Source organism: Topomyia yanbarensis, chromosome 3, assembly GCF_030247195.1.
Source record: "Topomyia yanbarensis strain Yona2022 chromosome 3, ASM3024719v1, whole genome shotgun sequence".
NCBI classification, from domain to species: domain Eukaryota; kingdom Metazoa; phylum Arthropoda; class Insecta; order Diptera; family Culicidae; genus Topomyia; species Topomyia yanbarensis.
Genome location: NC_080672.1, coordinates 321,732,105 through 321,752,019, shown reverse-complemented (window position 1 = coordinate 321,752,019; position 19,915 = coordinate 321,732,105). Strand labels below are relative to the sequence as shown.

The 19,915-nt window shown below is 40.1% G+C and overlaps 1 protein-coding gene across 2 annotated transcripts; it reads left to right on the top strand.

Annotated features, from left to right (window-relative positions):
- The first annotated feature begins 3,930 nt into the window (after window positions 1–3,930).
- On the top strand, window positions 3,931–17,567 carry LOC131686726 (probable RNA helicase armi). Of its 2 annotated transcripts, XM_058970656.1 has the most exons (6): window positions 3,931–4,109; window positions 4,353–5,176; window positions 5,358–5,839; window positions 6,024–6,256; window positions 6,320–7,340; window positions 14,903–17,567. In XM_058970656.1, exons 3-6 carry the CDS (start codon window positions 5,650–5,652, stop codon window positions 16,969–16,971), a joined length of 3,513 nt encoding a protein of 1,170 aa, XP_058826639.1. In that variant the 5' UTR covers window positions 3,931–4,109; window positions 4,353–5,176; window positions 5,358–5,649; the 3' UTR covers window positions 16,972–17,567. The 2 variants fall into 2 exon arrangements, with proteins under 2 accessions (XP_058826639.1, XP_058826640.1); XM_058970657.1 differs by lacking the exon at window positions 4,353–5,176.
- The last annotated feature ends 2,348 nt before the right edge of the window (window positions 17,568–19,915 follow it).

Sequence of the window (19,915 nt, the reverse complement as noted above, 5' to 3'; positions counted from 1 at the left end):
TTATACACTGTAAAATTTAATGTAAATTGTTAACAGCTGTCATAAATATGACTGAGATTGATTTCAGAAAATTAGCACAAATCTCGACAAACATATGATTACGGCCTAAAAGCCAACTGTCAAAATCCACTGAATGGAAATTCCGACAAATTGGTACACGCTAATCACAGATGTTGGTGGTAAACGAAAGAGAAAAGTTTTCTCTTTCATAAACTGTTGTGAACTGTGTTCGACTAGTAACGGTTTGTTTGGCATTTCCATTCAAATTGGATTTTTAGTTGGCTTTTAGGCCATAATCATATGTTTGTCGCGAAATGGAGCTCACCGTTTCCCAGTTAAACTCATTCCGGAACCGGTTCGGATTTCTTAATGGAGTCATTATGGATTCCAAATCAAATGCAACAACCGATTCCGACTCAGAATCGGTTGATGCATTTGATTTGGAATCCATACTGACTCCATTCAGGATTCCGAATCAAATTCCGAATGGTTTGACCAGGTTAGATCGAACATTCCGAGAATATAAAATTTATATTTATATAATATATTTATTTAATAACCACACACCTCACAAAAAACTATTTAAAAAAAATTAAAATTGAGTTTTGTCACCAAATGGTATCTAAGGAAAAAATAACAACTAAAATGTATCTAAGGAATAAAAAACAACTGAACAAACTCTGCGCCAAAAAATTTGAAATGGATGGAAGTCCTACATATTTATGATAGTGATACTAAGAAAAAGAAAACTTTCGTCAAGTCCGTTATTTGCTACTGATGAGAAGGCCGGGACGATTCGGCAACTGCTGAAACGCAAATCGTGCGCTGTGTGATATTCTAGATGAGGTTACACTGTACCAATGCAAATTCGTTCTGGTCGAGGATGTACCGACATTGTTTATGCAACATGAAAGCTATCGAACATCAAGTATACAAGTATTACTAATATCATAAGTATAATACCAATTGGTGGTTTTTGGAGGTCTAATGAGTCGTTCTGATTTCAGTCGTAATTGTGTCCAAGCTCGTGTACATCATCTTGGCTCTAGGAGAGCCAGTAGTCAAAACTGACGTTTGAATCGGTGCAATATTATTTCACTCGCTATACGATACAAACACCAAGATTCATAATGGCTACAACTGACTACCCAAAGTAACATGAACAACATTCATTCCAACGCTGCATTCCAGTAACCAACATGCAGTAACATACCAGCGTATATTTTAAATGACATGGTAGCTGCATCGATTGGGGCTGGAATGATATATGGATACATTAAAAAAGTTGAGCTCAACTGATAGGCAATGAATGTAATAAAAGAATTTTATTTTCCATTATGTTTTACTGAATGTTTGATGCAAGACGCCAAGCAGATTGATAAACCTAGCGTTTTTTTCTTAGCTATGTCCTTTTCAGTCACAGAGCTGAAAGCCGAGACTTCAATAAGAGCTAGACAAATTGAAACTTGTTTCAACATCTTTGCGGCAATTTTGTTTACTGTTTGGAGTTGTTTGAGTTAAAGAAGCTTTCTTTTGATAATGGCTGGTCAAACTCACAGGATTTCCCAGTAATCGTTTTATTATTGATCGTGGTCGAAACTTTCCGAACAGATGAAATGCGGTCTTCATTTAATTTCTCTTGGAATGCCTCGAAGTTAGAACATCGATCATAACTTCGGTGTTTGGTGTAGCTACGTGACCTGTGAGGTGTAGCTGGTGACCTCCAGAACAACAACTTAGTAATAGTAAATATACAATTGCTCTGAGTAGTTCACGAAGAGCAGTGTCGGGTAGTCTTCAAGTTGTATATTTCAACGGTGTTCGTAGATAATGATTAAGTGGAAATGGTAGATTTGTAACAACGAGATATGGAAGAAAATACGGCTACTCATTACTCATTGACGATCGTCCTGGGGTAATACCAATTCTACTGTACCAAATTTTTCTGAGTTTCAGCATCGTGCAAAACATACAAAATCACCATTTGCAGGAGTCGAACACTGAAAAATCTCGCCACAGCTTAGTGGCACAACAAACAGCATAGCTGTCAACAATTTTAGTTGAGCTCTTGGCCTTCGTTGATGATTGTCCTTTTCGAGTAAACTCTCGACAGAAACATCAAACTAAAGCGCCATCAAGTGGTGAGAAATCCGGAATCACTCATTCTAAAATTGTGAAATGAGCCACAATTCTTTTAAATTTTCATCGTACGATTTACGTCTTTATTATTTGTCTTTGCTGTAACCTCCATTTACGAACCAAACTCCAATACATTTACGAACCAAACTCCAATACTCTCCAGTATTGTCAAAAATATTGAACGTGTAAGGGCCGCTTATAGCAAGGAAACAAAATAGGTTTTACCAACTTATCAAGCATGAAAGAAAATGACACTAAATTAGTCTGTTAAGATTGGCAGAACTGAAGGGACCGTGCTACTCCTCCTCCTACTTCACAAGATCTAGTACCGTCAAGTACACAGCGTACCGCAGAATTTCGAGTACTTCTATGTGAGTTGCGATCAACCCAACTTGACAGATAGTGCGTGTTTCATATATGTACCACCGATTTGATGGTGGCGCTAGTATGCCTTCTCTGTACGAGTACCACGAACAATGAAATGAAAAAGTTCCAAGAGAAAAGCGTGTGGTATGAACGTAACGACGTGTGGTATGAACGCCGTCAATGCGGCTAGAGCAACATTTAGAAAAAGCGTATTCCAAAATGTGGATAAAGAAAACTAATATTAGAGAATAAATTTATCCCTAACTGGAAACCGTCAGTAAAGTTACATAAATCATATTATAAATGTAGCTGGAAGTGTCAACAGTTCTTACGGAATTTAATTAGAAAGGAACTGGAAGGTGAAGTATATTTTTCAATATTTAGAGCCATAGTACTCAAGGGAGAGCAAGGAGTTGAAGGGAGAAAGTTTAGAAAAGTGGGGAAGGATCATATATGCAAGCTTAGAGCTTAGGCGACTTAACTTTTTGTCTGCTACCGTAGAAGTCAGGGTCTTTTGGCATTAGAAATGCGAATCACCTGAGTCTACGGCATGTCCGGACAAACGTAAAGTAACTTGTTACTTCATGCTGTCGGAACCGACCGTCGCCGATTCCGAAATGTTCCGATTCCGCCACGGTTTCGGCTCGTAGCGATAATTTGCAGATTCCGCTACGATCCACGATTTGCAGGTTAATTCGCTTGAAATTACTATTAAACGATTTTTCACCCATTTTTCAATATACCAGTTGCCATTACCTCATCGAGAGGTTGTGAAATGGATAAAAGGATACAAAAAAGTACTAATTTTTTGACAGCATGAATAACTTCCGAAAATGGGCAATTTAAATACATCAAATGGGTAAAGTCAAAGAGAATAGTGAAAGAGACGCAGAGTGAAAATCAGTCAAAACGGCAACACTCCCTTTACGATGATTTCAACACTAGAATTTGGCAACCGTTTCCAAAGGCAGCACTTTAAATGACTCCTATTATATTTTGAAAACAAACCTTTTGTCGATCGTTGAATTTGTTTATCAAACGATGTGCATTTCGAAACAAAGAGATGAAATAATTCTAAAACTTGTTTTTACTCATACATAGACTCTAGAATGCGCCTTACAATCACGATTGCACTAAATTCTGACGAAAATTCAAATTTTTTTTTTTTGATAGATTTACAATACTTATCTCCTCCAACTCAGGCATGAGTAATGTTTATTTACATTGCACGATTGGTCTGCTCAATAAGGTATTTTTGGCTTCACACTATTCGTCTCTTTTCCTATTCTCTTTGGGTAAAGTATTTTGTAGTGTGGTAGTACGGTTTATTTAACCTTTCTTTTTGAGCGGGATGTTATAAGCGTGTAAGGGCAGAATCTCGTTTTGGATATCGCATTTTTAGCGTGTATAATGGTGTGCTAAAATGACAAAAGTTTTTCGCACACCACATCCAACCCGACGTCAAAAAAGGCGTCGCAGTTTCACGTCTCAATGCTTGCTGATGCCACCTTCTTATTTTTGCTAGCTCATCTGTAGGGATTCTGATCCAACCATTTCCTTTAGAAACTATGTCTAGCAGTGAACTAACGCCCAAGGAATCGCTGGTAAGTATTTTCTTGTTATTTCATGTTATCTTGCAACATTTAGTGATCAAAATTATCTTGTCACGAATTATGTAACTATGCAAGCATCTATGCAATTGTTATTTAAGTCATGTGAGCTGTGGGCAGAATTCCTCCCAAACGACCATAAAACCATTATCACGTCTTATTTTTTCTTCATCTCATAACATCCATTTTGAAGCAGCATCAAACTGATTTGTTTGATCCGTGTTTACTTTTGTTAAGATGCGGTAGACTTTCGGATGTTTGATGGCAGCGCTAAGTGGCTTCCGCTTCGACAGTCCTTTCCTTTTCGGTAAGATCCTTCCAACGCAATTGATCGTGTTATTGTTGGTAAGCGTAACCTGTAACAATTTAGTATGTATTTTTTTCGATGTGCAAACGTATAACATATAACTAAATTAGCAGTTTCCTCCCGCTGAATATTTTCTGGTAAATCAACACTTAGACCTGGGTGTTCTTATTTTGTTGGAACAGTGGTCAATTTGCTTTTTTATGTGTTACATCTTTTATTAGTTGAGCGCCGACGACGTTTCAATATAAACGACAAAATAAAAGAGTTAGGCACCTTGCTGCCCCGTAATATCGAAGGGTCTAGCAGCGACATCAGTGGAAAGGATGGGCGGGTGAACAAGGGAACTATACTGAAGGGGACGGTTGATTACGTCAAGGAGCTGAAGCAAGAGGTCTGCGCCTTGAAGCGGAATGGCGATCTGCTAGTGGCGATAAAAAATGAAAACGTGATTCTGCAGCACAAATTAGCGGTAATTTTTAGTCATAAATGGTATAACTTGGCTGAATCCCATTGATTTCATGTAACACCTATATCTCAGAAGACATTTATTATGATTGTATTACGTTATATTACTATATTTTACGATAATGATAGATTTTTTTCAGCCACTCAGACAGTAAGTATTCGTTCTTTTCTCTTTCTAATCTAAACTATGATTTTTAATCGGTTATTTTTGTTTACGTTTTAAACCTAACAGAATCGGTCGTTGGGAGGAATTCTCTTTGATTGGTCTAACGGTGTCTACAACTAATAGGTACTGACTAGAATATTGAATTTTAATGTTTTCCGGATTAAACAGAGTTGTCTGATTCGATAACATTTATATACTTCATACTAATAAACGCTCTAACCAGTACGGTTTATACTCATCATTCATAGACTGCGTTCAAGTTAAAATTTCGATTCAATTAGTTAATGTATTCCTTCATTTTCAGCCAAACATCGATCTACAACTGCCACCTAACAAGCAGGGCATCGTTCGGGTAAAGTTCTACCTGTACGTGGAAACTTGCGAGAACAACCTCCAGTTGGAGAATCACGCCAAAAGATTACAGAACTTAAGGAAGGAGCTGAACTACATCAAAGAAACTGACTGGCAATACGAGTCAATCGATAAGTTTTTCGGGCAGAATTGAAGTTATTTTTGAAGCTTAGGCGAAAAACCTTCGAGCAGCTTTGAAAGCGAAACAGTATTTCGTATAAGTGATTCGGATACACGCAGTAGCAATGTTCCGATTAGTTGGGAAATTGGCTGGAGTATTATTTGGTGGCCAGAAGGAGACGGACGAGGAGAAAATCAAGCGATTGGAAGCAGAATTGGAAGACGATGATGAGGATGACGAGGACGAGAAAAAGCGTCTGGAGCAAGAGCAGCAGAAGGAACAAATCCAACCAACGAATTGCTCTCTGCAAACAGGTACATTGCCACAAGATTTTAACATAATACTAAAAAGGTTCATAGAATAGTAGTCCTTATTATCTATTTACAATTTCTTAAATCATGTAAATAACTGCATATACCGTAATATGAGTGCTTGAGATCAGAATATTCTTGTTTACGACACAATATAATTTTGAATACCAAACTTTTTTTTCTACAGGATTCGTAACTAAAATTGAAGCCAACTACATCATCATTGATACGACACTGTATGTAGACAAGAACATCCTACAGACATGTCCCTTCCAGCATCAGCTCGAAGTGGGTGTCAAGGTATCATATCTAGCATTCAAATCAAACGACGAGGAACCGACAAAGGTGATCAAATTGGAAGCCATCGTCAGCGAAGTCTGGGGAGACCGTAGCGATTTATTGCAATCGCAGGAAGTTGAGGTATGTAAATGTTTGATATCAACAGCAAAAATTGCAAATATTGATAGTACCATTTTTCAACAGAACAAAAAACTGGTCGATGAGATTGATCCTACTTATTTCAAGTATAACCAACGCAGCGAACAAGGAACAGTTATAGCAAAACGACGCGGCTTACTAACAGTGGAAACCGACCAGGGTGAGCACTCAATCGAGATGGACAATCTCAATCTTACGTTTATCCCGGAGGTTGGCGACTACGTTGTACTGAATTGTTTGGTGCAAATTGATGAAACGTATTTTGATACCCGTGGCAATATTCTTGAGGTGCGAGAAATCGCCCCGACGAGGCTTGTGCGTGGAACTGGTTTTGTTACCAGAGCGGACAACGAAGGCGGTGAGATCCGAACTGATGATCAAGTATGCAACTACCTCAAGGACATATGTGAATCAGGTCAGCTTCCCAATAAGGGCGATAAAGTGGTGTATGAGGCAGTTGAGAATGCACAACTTAGTTATCGTTGCACCAAGGTTGTGATCGAACAGGCTGCAGTGCGTCCGGTAGAAGCCAGCAAGGAGGAATCCAAGTCAAAATATGACGACGAATTTTTCATGAACAAAAGAGGTATTAAAATAACCGACGATATAATTGTTAAACTGAAGGAGCTGAACGATCGTCAGCAGGTTGAAGTAGTGATTCGAAATGAGAGCGAGCGTTTCCACAAAATTTTGCGATCCATGTTCATGTCCAACAAACAGACGTCTCAAATGCGCTTGATTCAACCGACAGTAACCGATACTGCAAATCTTCAACCTGGGGATTCGGTAACGTACATTTTCGAAATTACGGCTAACAATTATGGAACCAGTAAGGAAGTTTTCATGTGGTCTTTCGGAGGTGGTTTCAAAATTGCAAGGTATTTTACGGTGATGGTTGGTGATGCGGAAAGTGTGAGCACCCAGAAAATAAACGAAGGAACCACTGCGGCCCGTACTGCTGCCGGAGGCCATAGGCTGGCCGCATGGAATATATACAAACGCGGCGGTGAAGTGACGCCGGGACAAAAAATCAGCAAACGAGCCAACTTTATTGATATCAAGATAGGTGAGTATTTTAAATCCATGTTATAAGGGTTGTAAATTAGCTTATCTATCCTTTCGACCCATCATATTTTACCAGGGTATTGGGAACTAGTGTTTGACCCGGCAGGGGTGATAGGCAACAAAATTTTCCGATTCTAATCTTACTCCTATCCAAGTTGTTCAAATTGGATCATGTATGATAAAATTATTGAGTCTCACTGCAAGGTCGTCATTATTGTTTATTTGTGTATACATTAACAGGCATCTTCTAAGTACATTTAAGGATAGACTTGTTGCAATCAGGGAGAGATAAATCCTTACCTTTTATCGCATTTCTCGTCAAGTGGGAGTCGAATGCGCTAGCGACATAGTTAAAAATAGGCTGAAGCAGCGCTCTGGCGACCATAACTGGTTATTTTAAAAGATGTTCATGAGAGAGAGAGAGAGAGAGAGAGAGAGAGAGAGAGAGAGAGAGAGAGAGAGAGAGAGAGAGAGTTATTACAGGAGGATTGCAGAGCAATCTGCTCTGGCGAACGTGACGATTAAACTGTCCAGGTCGCTCTGAAGAAGTTCGTCATCGGTTGAGTCCAGCATCCATCGAAAAATCTTCATGTTGTCGGCAAATGAAATATAGGGTCATTGTAATTTTATATTAACGTCATTAAAATCAAGCAGGAATATTATTGGGTAGGTTAACCATACGTCCTGGTTTCCCAGGACATGCACTTGTTTTAGCTGATTGCACTGGCGTCCTGGGATGTCGAGGAAAACGCTTGATTTGTCCTGGTTTTATCTCCTCCAAGTCTAAAATGGTTTTTTCTTTGAGTCTTCGCTTCACTCATTCTGGTTCAGATCTCGGTTCATCGATCTCGATGAAACGATGAATACAAGAGCTTCATCTCTGTTTGAATCGATAGTGGTTGTCATTGGAGATTTTCAGGCACCCACATTTACCCAGGAAAGCTACATGGGATCGTTGGTGTTTCTGCTTTACTTCAATTACGTGTAATAAGTGCTAAAGACTCTTCATCGGTCCTAAGACATACTGGCAGAGCTCCACAGAATTTTATTATGACTGCCGAAAGCCGCCAGGAACGTTCAAGAGAGTTAACGGGGTCCCCTATTGGCTGTCCTGGATTTTTACTCGCCTGATATGGTAACCCTATTACTGGGCCTTGTTGGATGCCGAATGTAGCGAGATATGGTGTTGATAGGTAATCCTTAATGCTGATTCGGAGTTATATGTCTACTCCTCGGTTCGGTCAATTCCTGGTACATCTCGACCACCTTGGAAACTTCGTCAAAATCCAAGCAATATTTTGGCTGGTGGTCTAAAGAAAATTGATAATAGCACCATTGTTGCGGTTCTACCTCCTAAGCCGTTGTTTTGGGTCTATATTTTCTTCTATCATCCCTGCGTTAGCATGGAGAAAGTTGAAAAAATGGTCAGAAAAGTACTAAACTGTAAGGAGGATAAAAAATGAATCTGCTGGTTAAAAAAACCATTGCGGTCAGCGCTTTCAATGTCATACCGTCATCGGGGGTTACTTTACGCCACGGGGCCCACTTTACGCCAAAATTAAAGAATGATACCTGAGCTTCTAGTTCAAATTTAACGTTATATTTGGACAAAAACAGAACATAGTATTATTCGCTGGTTCAACAGAAATATAAAAAATGGAAATAGGTTTAAGAAAATGCTTGCAAATAATCGTAGTAGGCGATGAAACTGAAATATAAAATATACGCAAGAAGCATTGTAACTTAAATTCTCTTGGCTATTTGACTAGTATAGCACACTTTTGATATACTAGTGAAATTATTAGATAAGAGGATATAGATTACGTGAAATTAACCTGGCAATGTAGAACAATTATTTGTGTTTGTACTTTTTGTCCGCATTTTTGATTTTTTGGTAATGTCCATTTGGTAATTGTTTACTTTAGCTACTTTTCCCTCTGTAAGTGGAAAACATGTTTTTCTTTCGTGAATATGCTAGTTTAGTGTTGTAGATTCATAAAAAAGAGGCGGAAAGCGAAAATTTTTAATAATTTATTAATGAGACTAAAAATAAGTTTTACCTACTAACCTTGCACATATGGTTATTGTGCTCCCGAAAGTAAGGTTTTTGGCGAAGCTAGTTTAATGCGGCTACGCCACATAGCCGAGTCTAAGGATCCGAAGCGGTGCAATGCCGCTGAGGATCCGCTGGACGAGCCTTCCTTGTACTCATCATCATTGTCATCAGAAACGCAATCGAACCTGTGATCCACTCGTTTGCCCGGTATACTCAAACATAGGGGCTATACCCAGTTTAAGTCCGACTGAGCGGCAGCGAAGTCGGACAGCACCCAATTGAAACGATATGGCGTGTGACAATAATTTAATTATTGCCGATAAATACAATCCTATTGTTACTAAATAAAACATTGTTAATGCCTAATGTGGCTACGCCACATCGATTTTTCTCTCATGCTGTCCGACTTCGCTACCGCTCAGTCGGACTTAAACTAGAGGTACCCTGTATGTTTGAGTATACCGGGCAAACGAGTGGATCGCAGGTTCGCTTACGTTTCCGATGACGAGTACGAGGACTACGGCTATGCGGCATAGCCGCATTAAATTAGCTTCGCCAAAAACCTTACTTTCGGGAGCACAATAACCCTATGAACAAAGTTATTAGGTACAACTTACTTTAAAGCTAATTAATGAATTATAAAAATTTTTCGCTTTCCGCCTCATTTTTATGAATCTACAACACTAAACTAGCATATTCACGAAAGAAAAACAAGTTTTCCACTTACAGGGGGAAAAGTAGCTAAAGTAAAAAATTACCGTCCATTTTATCTAAAATTGGGGCTACTTTACGCCAAGCTTTACTGAAGTCTATATTGCACAATCTATATTTGATCTAAAATTTACTTCGATTCTAATTCAAAGCAGATATTTATTAGCGTACTAGTTTGACTGTTTTGAAAAATAACACTAATCGATAATTTGCAAGTTGAGTAGTGTAGTTGCAATGGAGGCAAACATAAAAACGCCATCGTTTCTAGAAATATTTAAACTATGTGTATTGAAGCAATTTATCGTGGAATGACAGAATAAGCAGCGGGAAATAGTGCAGTGTTTAGGCGAATGAACTTATGGTTAAAACCTACCAAACAAAAAGGTCCTCAATATATTGGAAATAGATATCTTATTAAAGATGGATGAACTGACCTGACCATTAAATATAACAGTACCATTCGCATTTCTGTTAGAAAAGCCTTTGCACTCCAGAATACAATTAAAACTACTTTTAGAAAAATACTAAAACAATGTTGTCTAATTCATAATGCTCAATGAAAAAGTATATTATGAAGAGCGTTTTTTCTCGGCTTGTTGTTTTTAATTGTAGGACTTATTGACTCTCCAAAAGAAGATTATTGGATGCGTGGTACGCAGTTCTTGAACATACTCTTTTTATTTTTACGAGCACGACATTCATTTGAATTCACACATAAATGACGATCATAATCTATGGCAATAAATCAGGAAGTTAACATGATTTTGAAAAAAAACGTTTTGGCCTAAAGTAGCCCCCCTGTGGGGGGGACTTTACGCCAATTTTTAGTTCTTTTATCCCATGTTCAATCTTGATTATCCAAAAGTTCTTTTCACTGACTTTGGAGGTACTTCTGCCATATGTAAAACATCAAACAGTTTCAAATTTGAAGTTGCGTGATCGTAGTTCTTGAGTGTAATGTACAAAACGTTCTATTTTTGGCGTAAAGTAACCCCCGAAGCTCAGGGAATTAGAAAATAGCAGTACTCAGAACATATGGAGTCCGCCGACCTATTTTCCTCAGCGATGCGTTTCGCTGAATCAACCTGGCCCATTAACAATCCTGTCGAGGAATCCACAGCGATTAGTATGGCCGCCTTCTTTAAAAATAACGCAATTATATGTCTGTATTCTGCTGCAGTACAATAAATGACTAAATAATTTGACACCCTCAGCATCCGGGTGAATTTCTCTCAAGCTGTATTGCTCTACATTTCTCGTATGTCTTGGATTTTGGAGCTCGCATTTACCGCTATAGCACATTTAACAGATTTCATGAGTTATTGAAACCAACCATACAAACGCTCGTGGCATTCGCGATAACACAAAACAGGTCACAAACGCGACCATGAGATTAAAATCATCTATACATACTAACGCCCATGATTTAGCCAACAATAGAAAACCCAGATAGTTAAGTAAAGATTGTAGCACCTATAAACTTACAAACGCGGTCTCAATTATTAACCCACCACTCGCGCGATCACGAAGCGGTCTCGTCCGGAATTTTAACCTCGGTCCTAGCACAATAGACTCATGCTTTCAGTTGGACTAAAAAAGATGACGTTCATATTCACTAGACATGTTCCATGGCGACATGACCGAGAACTTTAGTGATATGGGAAAACTGACTCTCTTCTACCATCTGTACCATACATCAAAAATTAGCATCAGATTAGGGGTTCGTACGCGATCATTCAAGAGTACATGCCACTTGATTATAAAATTGAAATTATACTCACGAAGTCACATACACGTGACAAACCCATTAACACACAAATGCTTGAGCCCTTTGCGAGTATCCACGGCACCTACACTCGCTATCTCGCAAACATGATAATATCCCGGTGATAAGGTGAACGACTCAACGCTTACAAATTTTCAAACGCAGTCTTAAGCGTGAACCTAAAAACTCCCGCGCTCGCACGAACATGAATCGGTCACTTCCGGAAGTTTCTATCCTTGGTATCAGCAGATTAGGTCCATGCCTTCATTGGGCCAATTAAAAAAAAAGCTCTCCTTTCCATTAGACAACACGTTCCATGGCGACATGACCGGGAACTCTAGTGATATGGGGTGATTCACTCCCTGTCAGAATGTGAATGGTACACCGAAAACTAAATATCAGAATGACGGTCTGCGTGACCATCCAAGAGCGCACACGAATATGTGAATGGCCACACGGTTACAAAATCGAGTTTTGTATACACGTAGTCGCATGCACGCGAGCACACGCGACACTAACATACGAACGCTCAAGTCCTTCGCGAACAACAACGCACATCTACGCCCGCGATCGCGCAAACTTATTAACACTCCGGTAATAAGGTGAACGTTTGTTACGTTAGTAATTATTTAACCTAAATTTGGTGCAATATGAGGTATTTATAGGGAATTTACATGTACGTAGCCACACAAATCATGACTGAAGGCAAATGCACACTGCGCACAAAAGTCGAGGGTTGGCAACAATGATAGGAAAACGTCAACGCAACAAAGGCAAAAAGCAAAAAAGAACCGCGTGTTCTGAAGAAGGGACTCTCTTCTTTTCCTGGCGGTGCGAGAGCGCGGACGTGTCCGTAACACGATCCGTGAAATAAAAGGTGCCCGGAGTGAAACCAAGAGGTGATGTCAACGGAAAGGAGACCGGCTGGTGAAATCAGGTCCCGGCGTGAAAGTGTGAGACATAAACTCGAAGTTTTCTGGACTGTGCGAGAAGTCGGACGTATATGTAACATGATCCGTGAAATTAAGGTATCGGAAGTGAAACCGCGTGGTAGTGTCGACAAATGCGGGGTTAACCCTCCGGAAGTCGCGCTTATGGCCCACGCTAGATTTTCAGAGCAGCGTGCACTCAGTGCACTAGCGCGACTGCCGGAAGATTAAGCTTGCCGGCAGGTGCAATCCGCCTCCGGCGTAAAAGTGCGACGTGAACTTTTAACTTCCTGGCTGAGCGAGAGTACAGTCGCAAGACGATCCGTGGAAAAAGTGACCGCAGTGAAACCACGTGGTCGTGTCGAAGAAGAAAGGGACAAGCTGACACAATCAGGTCCCGGTGCGCTGTTGCGCGACGTGTACTTTGCCACTCCTGGCTGCGCGAAAGCGTGGACATTGCCGCAACGCGATCAGTGAAAATCAAGGCAGCAATAGCACCGTCCTGTTTCCCGACTAGCGCGATTGGTCAAAGAGGTTCAAGAAGTGTAAGGGTGAAACACTAGTCCGCGCGAACGCAGGCACGAAGATCAGAACAGGATTAAGTGCAGCAAACTGCCGCAGTTAAGTCGCAGTACGTCCTGCCGGATCCCGAACGGCGGCCGATGACGCGAATAGCGCTACCCGGAGAGGAATCCACGTCATCGATTGGGTAACTCTGCACAATTTTCCTAACACCTCTTGTACCTTTGGCAATATATGTATGCATTTTGGGCCGTTTGGTGGTCCGGACGTGAAGGATTTTTTAAAATTACAACGCGTTTCAGCACTTACGAAGTTTCAAACGCGTTCCCAAACGCGACTCTACAAACCTCCGTGTTCGCGCGATCATGAATCGGTTACGTCCGGAAATCATCACCCCCCCCCCCCCCCCCGTTCTAACAACTTCAATCTACGCATTCAGTCGTACCAAATAAAAAATAAAGCTCATATCCATTAGACTTGACCGGGAGCTCTACTGCCTATAATCGCAAGTCAGTCCCATATTCTATGGGATTCCCTAGCTACATGAGACTGACTTGCAATTATAGGCAGTCTAGTGATCATCTGTGCCGTACACAAAAAATTAAGTATTAGATTCGCGGTCCGCGCGCGATCATCCAACAACACGCGCAAATATGCGAAGACACATCAAATAGAATTTATACACGCGAAGTTGCATACACGTTAGCACACTCGATCAAACACTAACGTTAAAATGCTCAAGCCTTTCGCGATGATACACGCGATCGCGAAATCTCTACGCCCGCACATATCTGAACCGCACAATGAATGTCACAGACCGAATCACGGCCCGCAGCAATCGGCCTTAAGCCGTGTTTTAGTGGGCGATATTACCTGTCTCGTCTGCAATTGTAGTGTGTGATTCTTACGGTGAGACTTTCCGAGAACCTAGCTGTAGACGCTCTAGTAGGACAACGCTAGAAAAAAAAGAAAAAAAAATAATAACGATGAAGACTGATTCACAAAAGTGACCCGTAAGCACAAGAAACATAAAGGAACATCCGACAACAACAACATGAATGCAGTACTGATGACGATATGAACGAGAATGAAATGCGAGAGAAGGAGGACCGAATGACACCCAAGCTACGGCAGACAACGCAGCTAATGTTTCACTGCCAAGGAAGAGGATGCCGCAAGCTACATCAACAAGACCCGATGGTCAGACATTTCGAAAGTTAATTTAAATTTTTACATATTGTAAAAATCATAAAGCATCCACGGCTCAGTTATGCTAACGCATTGAGCCATGTTAAATAAACATAATGGAAAAAAATATTTTTCTTATCCAATTTAGTAATTTTCTCACCTTTCTCGCGTTCCACATTCTATAATTTTTTGCTATGGTAACTAGTTTTGGTACATTACCAAATTCTAAATAGTACAGACCTTATGGACGATCGATTGAATCACATGGTTAGGACTCATCAAAGTAATTGGTTGTGATTATCATGTTCAGTAAAATCGCTTAATTTGTCATAGACGAAATTATGAAACGCAGCAGATTTTTTTACAATAAATTCAATTATGTATTTTTTCAGGTGGCTATCACGTCCCAGATGACCTCAAACAGGTACTGCTGAATCCTAGTTCCAACCGGACAGAAATCGACGAAGAACTGGACCGTACTCAACGATGCCTGCAGCGTCCGTTATGTCCGGACACTTATCGGGCTCTATTCAAAACTTTCCTATGGATGGAAGATGTTCAGTGTGAAATTTCAATTACAAGATTCAATATGGATCGAGCTCATTTTACACGGGAGGACAGTTATCTGGCGTTGCGAATTGAGAATGTCGGGGAAGCTAGACCATCGTTGATTCCCGGTGATAAATTGATTGCAACTACTCCGTGGATAAATCCGAATGAGGTGGGCAACGGTGCGTTCATACACAAAGTAATGAAGCACAAGATTCTGGTGAAATTTAGCGAACATTTTCATGAAAAATACAATGGAGAAGATTATAAGGTAATTTTTCAACCAACTCGAGGTGCGTTTCAGAAACAACATCATGCCATATTGTGCGTTACGAGTGCTTTGGGCACAGACTATCTCTTTCCAACAAAAACAGAGATTCGTGAACCGTGGATTGATTTGAAGATCAACGAGGCCGGTAACCTGGCAACTACGGAATTCAACAACGAGTTTCAATGGTTTAATCCCTTGTTGAACGATATTCAAAAGGATGCTATAAAACATATTCTCCGAGCTGAAGCGAGACCGCTACCGTATGTCATATTTGGACCGCCAGGAACGGGTAAAACGATGACGATTATAGAGCTAGTTCACCAAATTGTAAAACTGTCAGCTGATAGTCGAATAATGATTGGAACGCCATCCAACAGTTCAGCTAATTTAATCGCTGAACGAATAATCGAGAGTAAAGTTTTACTACCAGGTGAATTCATTCGTCTTGTAGGTTTGAATTACGTAGAACAGGAACTGGTTCCCGAACATTTGGCTCCTTACTGCGGTACGATAGATATTGCTATGGAAAGAACTGTGAAAGATGAAGTAATTATAACTGAATCTGGTTTAAAACACAAACTACAATTGAAACACCTCGGACGGCATCGGATTACCATCGGTACCTGTGTAACCCTAGGATCTCTAATGCAAATTCGGTTTCCTCGAAATCATTTCACTCATGTCATAATAGATGAGGCAGGCCAGTGCCTGGAGACTGAAACTCTAATTCCGATGACATTTATCAACAAATCATGTGGAACGGTAGTTCTGGCAGGTGATCCCATGCAACTAGGACCGGTAGTAATCAGTCCTTACGCTTCTGATCGAGGTTTCAGTACATCGCTTCTGGTTCGCTTGATGGAGACTCCTTTGTATAAATCGGACAAAAATCGGTTCCCCGACACGGAAGGATTCAACCCACGACTAGTTACAAAACTTCGCTACAACTATCGGTCGATACCGTGCATTTTAGATCTTTACAGCGAACTATTTTATGAGAATTCTCTGCTGCCCTGCGTCTCTGCCGAAGGCAGCATGGAAGCTAAGTTTCTCGAAAACATTTACGATATTCTCCCGGTGAAGTCCATTAAACACCCACATTATGGAATGGTATTCTGGGGTGTGAACGGCGTCAACAAGCAAACCCCGGAAAGCCCTTCTTGGTTCAACCCGGCGGAAGCGAAAAGTGTTTTCAACTTCCTTTTAAAACTGTACAAGAAAGGTGTTCGTCCAGAGGACATTGGCGTCATCACGCCCTATCAGCAGCAGGTGAAAACTATTCGTCGAATCTTAGATGAAAGTAATCTACAGAAACCGAAGATTGGTAGTGTTGAAGAGTTCCAAGGACAGGAGCGGCTGGTCATACTTATCTCAACGGTACGAACATCGAAATCGCAGCTGCAAAGCGATCTGCAGCACGCTCTGGGATTCGTCGCCAGCCCAAGACGATTGAACGTGGCCATATCCCGTGCGAAATCTTTGCTGGTGATTTTTGGCAGTCCACAATTATTGTCCGCTGATAAGCAGTGGCAAAAGCTGTTGCACAAAGCAGTCAATAACGATACGTACTGTGGATGTGATTTACCGGATCATATTGTTCCAACTGGGAGCATGAATGGGCAACAGCTTGATTTAGAATAGGGATAACCATTGTTTAATTTTCTCCAGATGTTTTTATTATACTTAATTCCATAGGTTTAACATATAATAATGGAACAAACTAATGTGTGTCAACTGCAGAGAAACATGGGGTATTGAATATAGAATACGCGTTCATATTTTGAAACATTTTTATTGATTCGTATCTCAGGTCTTCTTTAGAAATATTGGGAACAAGGGATATTTTCAAGTTATTTTTAATTTTAGCTCCAAGTCAGAGTAGGTTCCTCATGTTCACAATATCTATGTGAAAACTATCTGACTAATAAGTGAATGAAAATTATGATTATGAAAATAAAGTTCTCTTATTTGTTTCCTGCTCAAACTTGAAGTATATCGTCTCCATTGCTATCAGTTTTCCCTGTTTCTCTTCATATGACAAATTTTGTAACGTAGTTTAAGAGTAATAAAATTAATATTTTAACTAATTCGGCTTGGAAACTTTAGTGGATTCAAAATCACACAAATAAACACTACAATTAAAATGGGAGCACATATGTTTGCTTTATTGATCTATGAAATAATTTACTCGAGATCCTGTTGGTCAGGAAATAAACTGAATAAGAACATTGCTAAAACGTTGATGGGTTTTATCATCCGAAAATATCTACAATTCTAATAACAAGTGTCATCGGATACAGATAGTGTTTTCAAAATTGACTTGCCATTCATCCTAAAGTCGTTATGTCAGTAACCTCCACTCAATTTACCGTTCGTTGGCCGCTACATGTTGATTGTTGTCCGACACGCTCAGCAGTCCAACTTTGGATGTGCGTACTATGGTTGAATCTGTGGCAATTAATATTTCATACGATGTCTCCGGGATACTTGTAGATGGATCGGCAAGTCCTATATATCATTCGAAACTACTTCAACTATTTGTGTATCGGAGTGCGGACAGAATAACACAACATGAAAAGAGACAATGTTTACTGATTTTTCGCCGGCTGCGCTCCGAAGCGAAGAAGTCCGTCATCGTGGCGCACTTTGTGGCGGCCGGATACGGTCAAGAATCAGTAGCGACTGGCTCAAATGGCGCGTTCTCCATGTTGATCGGAGATTTGTGCCTTACCGTGATTTGTCTTTTTATCATTGGGATTGGGGAAGTGGTAAGGTTAGGGATAAGGAAAATAACAACACAGAGAACATACACGGTAAAAAATACTCACGTGGATGTAAAGTGATTTGCAGTTGGTTTCGCATTACTTGCCCAACATTTCAAAGCGATGTGTCGATCTATTGGAATAGATCATTTCAAAGCACTACGAAATCAACAGCAAAGCACTTCCATTTTAAATGTTTTGCACATTGCTTCTGATAGATCTTGCATTCAACTATATACGCATTCCTTACGGTATATCCCATTATAAATATGTTACCTGAGAACAAATAATTGCTCAATAAATTAACCACAAGTACAATATATAATACTCACGTTCTACATTACTTTGGAAATGCAACGGGAAGTATTCTTCATCTGCAAGAGAATAAAATACACTTTTCGATGAATGAATATATCAACATTCCCGAGGGGATATTGAGATAACAGAACAACACCCGAAGAGATATTGTCATTCAAATTTGGATTAAACCGATTTTGGTTATAAACTTTCGCCATGACTTTTTGGAAAATACTTCTGGGGCCCTATTCTCACAGTCACGTCACCTATAGTGACTAAAGGGAAATTTTGTTCTAGTCACTAGGTGACGTGACTGTGAGAATAGGGCCCTTGGTTCACAGAGCTTCCCCGCGAACAAGGATTATGAAAGTTTAGCCTCATCAAAACATTCGAACTTTTTAAAAATATCGTGGGATTCCACGGAAGGTAAAGGAATACCTTATTCTGGTGAAGGCTATATGATTCTACAATAAAATGGAAGTCTTGTACTTATGATCAGATAACGACGGTTCGAGCTCGTTGAGTACGGGCCAGTTCGCCAACTCATGCCTAATACCATCAAAGCAGAGAGCTACATCTAACGACTCTTCTCTTGCAAATTGTGCAAGTGTTGGGCGATTTCCTATACATTAACCTTCCGGAAGTTGCGCTAGTGCACTGAGTGCACGCTACTCTGAAAATCTAGCAAAATCGTCTTAGTGCACCAGCGGCTGCTCGTTCAGTGGGCCACTTGCACGACTTCCGGAGGGTTAAGTATATGCAGATTTATACCTCTCCAATTGATATCTGAGCTGCCCCAAATTTGTGTTGGATATCTGCATCACTGCCGATTATGAGTGTAAACCCATTTCTGCTACAGTATGATACAACCCTTTTAAAATCATTAGAAGGTGATGATTCATTGTGTAGCAAATATACCGAACAATAGATGTATGTCCTGTTTACTGTATCAAATATCGCGAGTTGTGAGGTCGGATATAATACATGCGTAAATAGCATTTACGAGACATTTAACGTGAACTTGTCATACCATTTTTGTTGTAAACCACTAAGACGGGGTTAAGTAGTTTTCCAACATAAGTTTCCTTTATGGAAATATGGCTCTTGAACGAAAGCTAAGGAAGCTTATTAGATATGGAAGATACATAGTTGCTGTACGTTTAGGCTGAAAATTAATATATACTACTTATTTTATAGCAACTAAAAAATACCGAAAAAACAAACGTCCACTGTGTTAGAGATTCGCTTAGCACAGCCATTGTAAGAAAACCCACGCGACTGACATATTTTAGTCCTAATTGGTCCAGGTGTTTGCGTTTCGACTTAATCTCTTCATAACCACGGCACTTGATCAATGCACCGAGCTGACTCTATATCCAAAATTGGAAACACTACTTGTGAACACACTAAACGACTTCTAACTTACGATGTCCCGTAAGTGAAGAGGTTCTGTTTGCTGATGAGATTTAATCATAAGTCCTGCGAACCATTTCTTCCTCGGCACGGAGAAATACTTCGACTTGAGG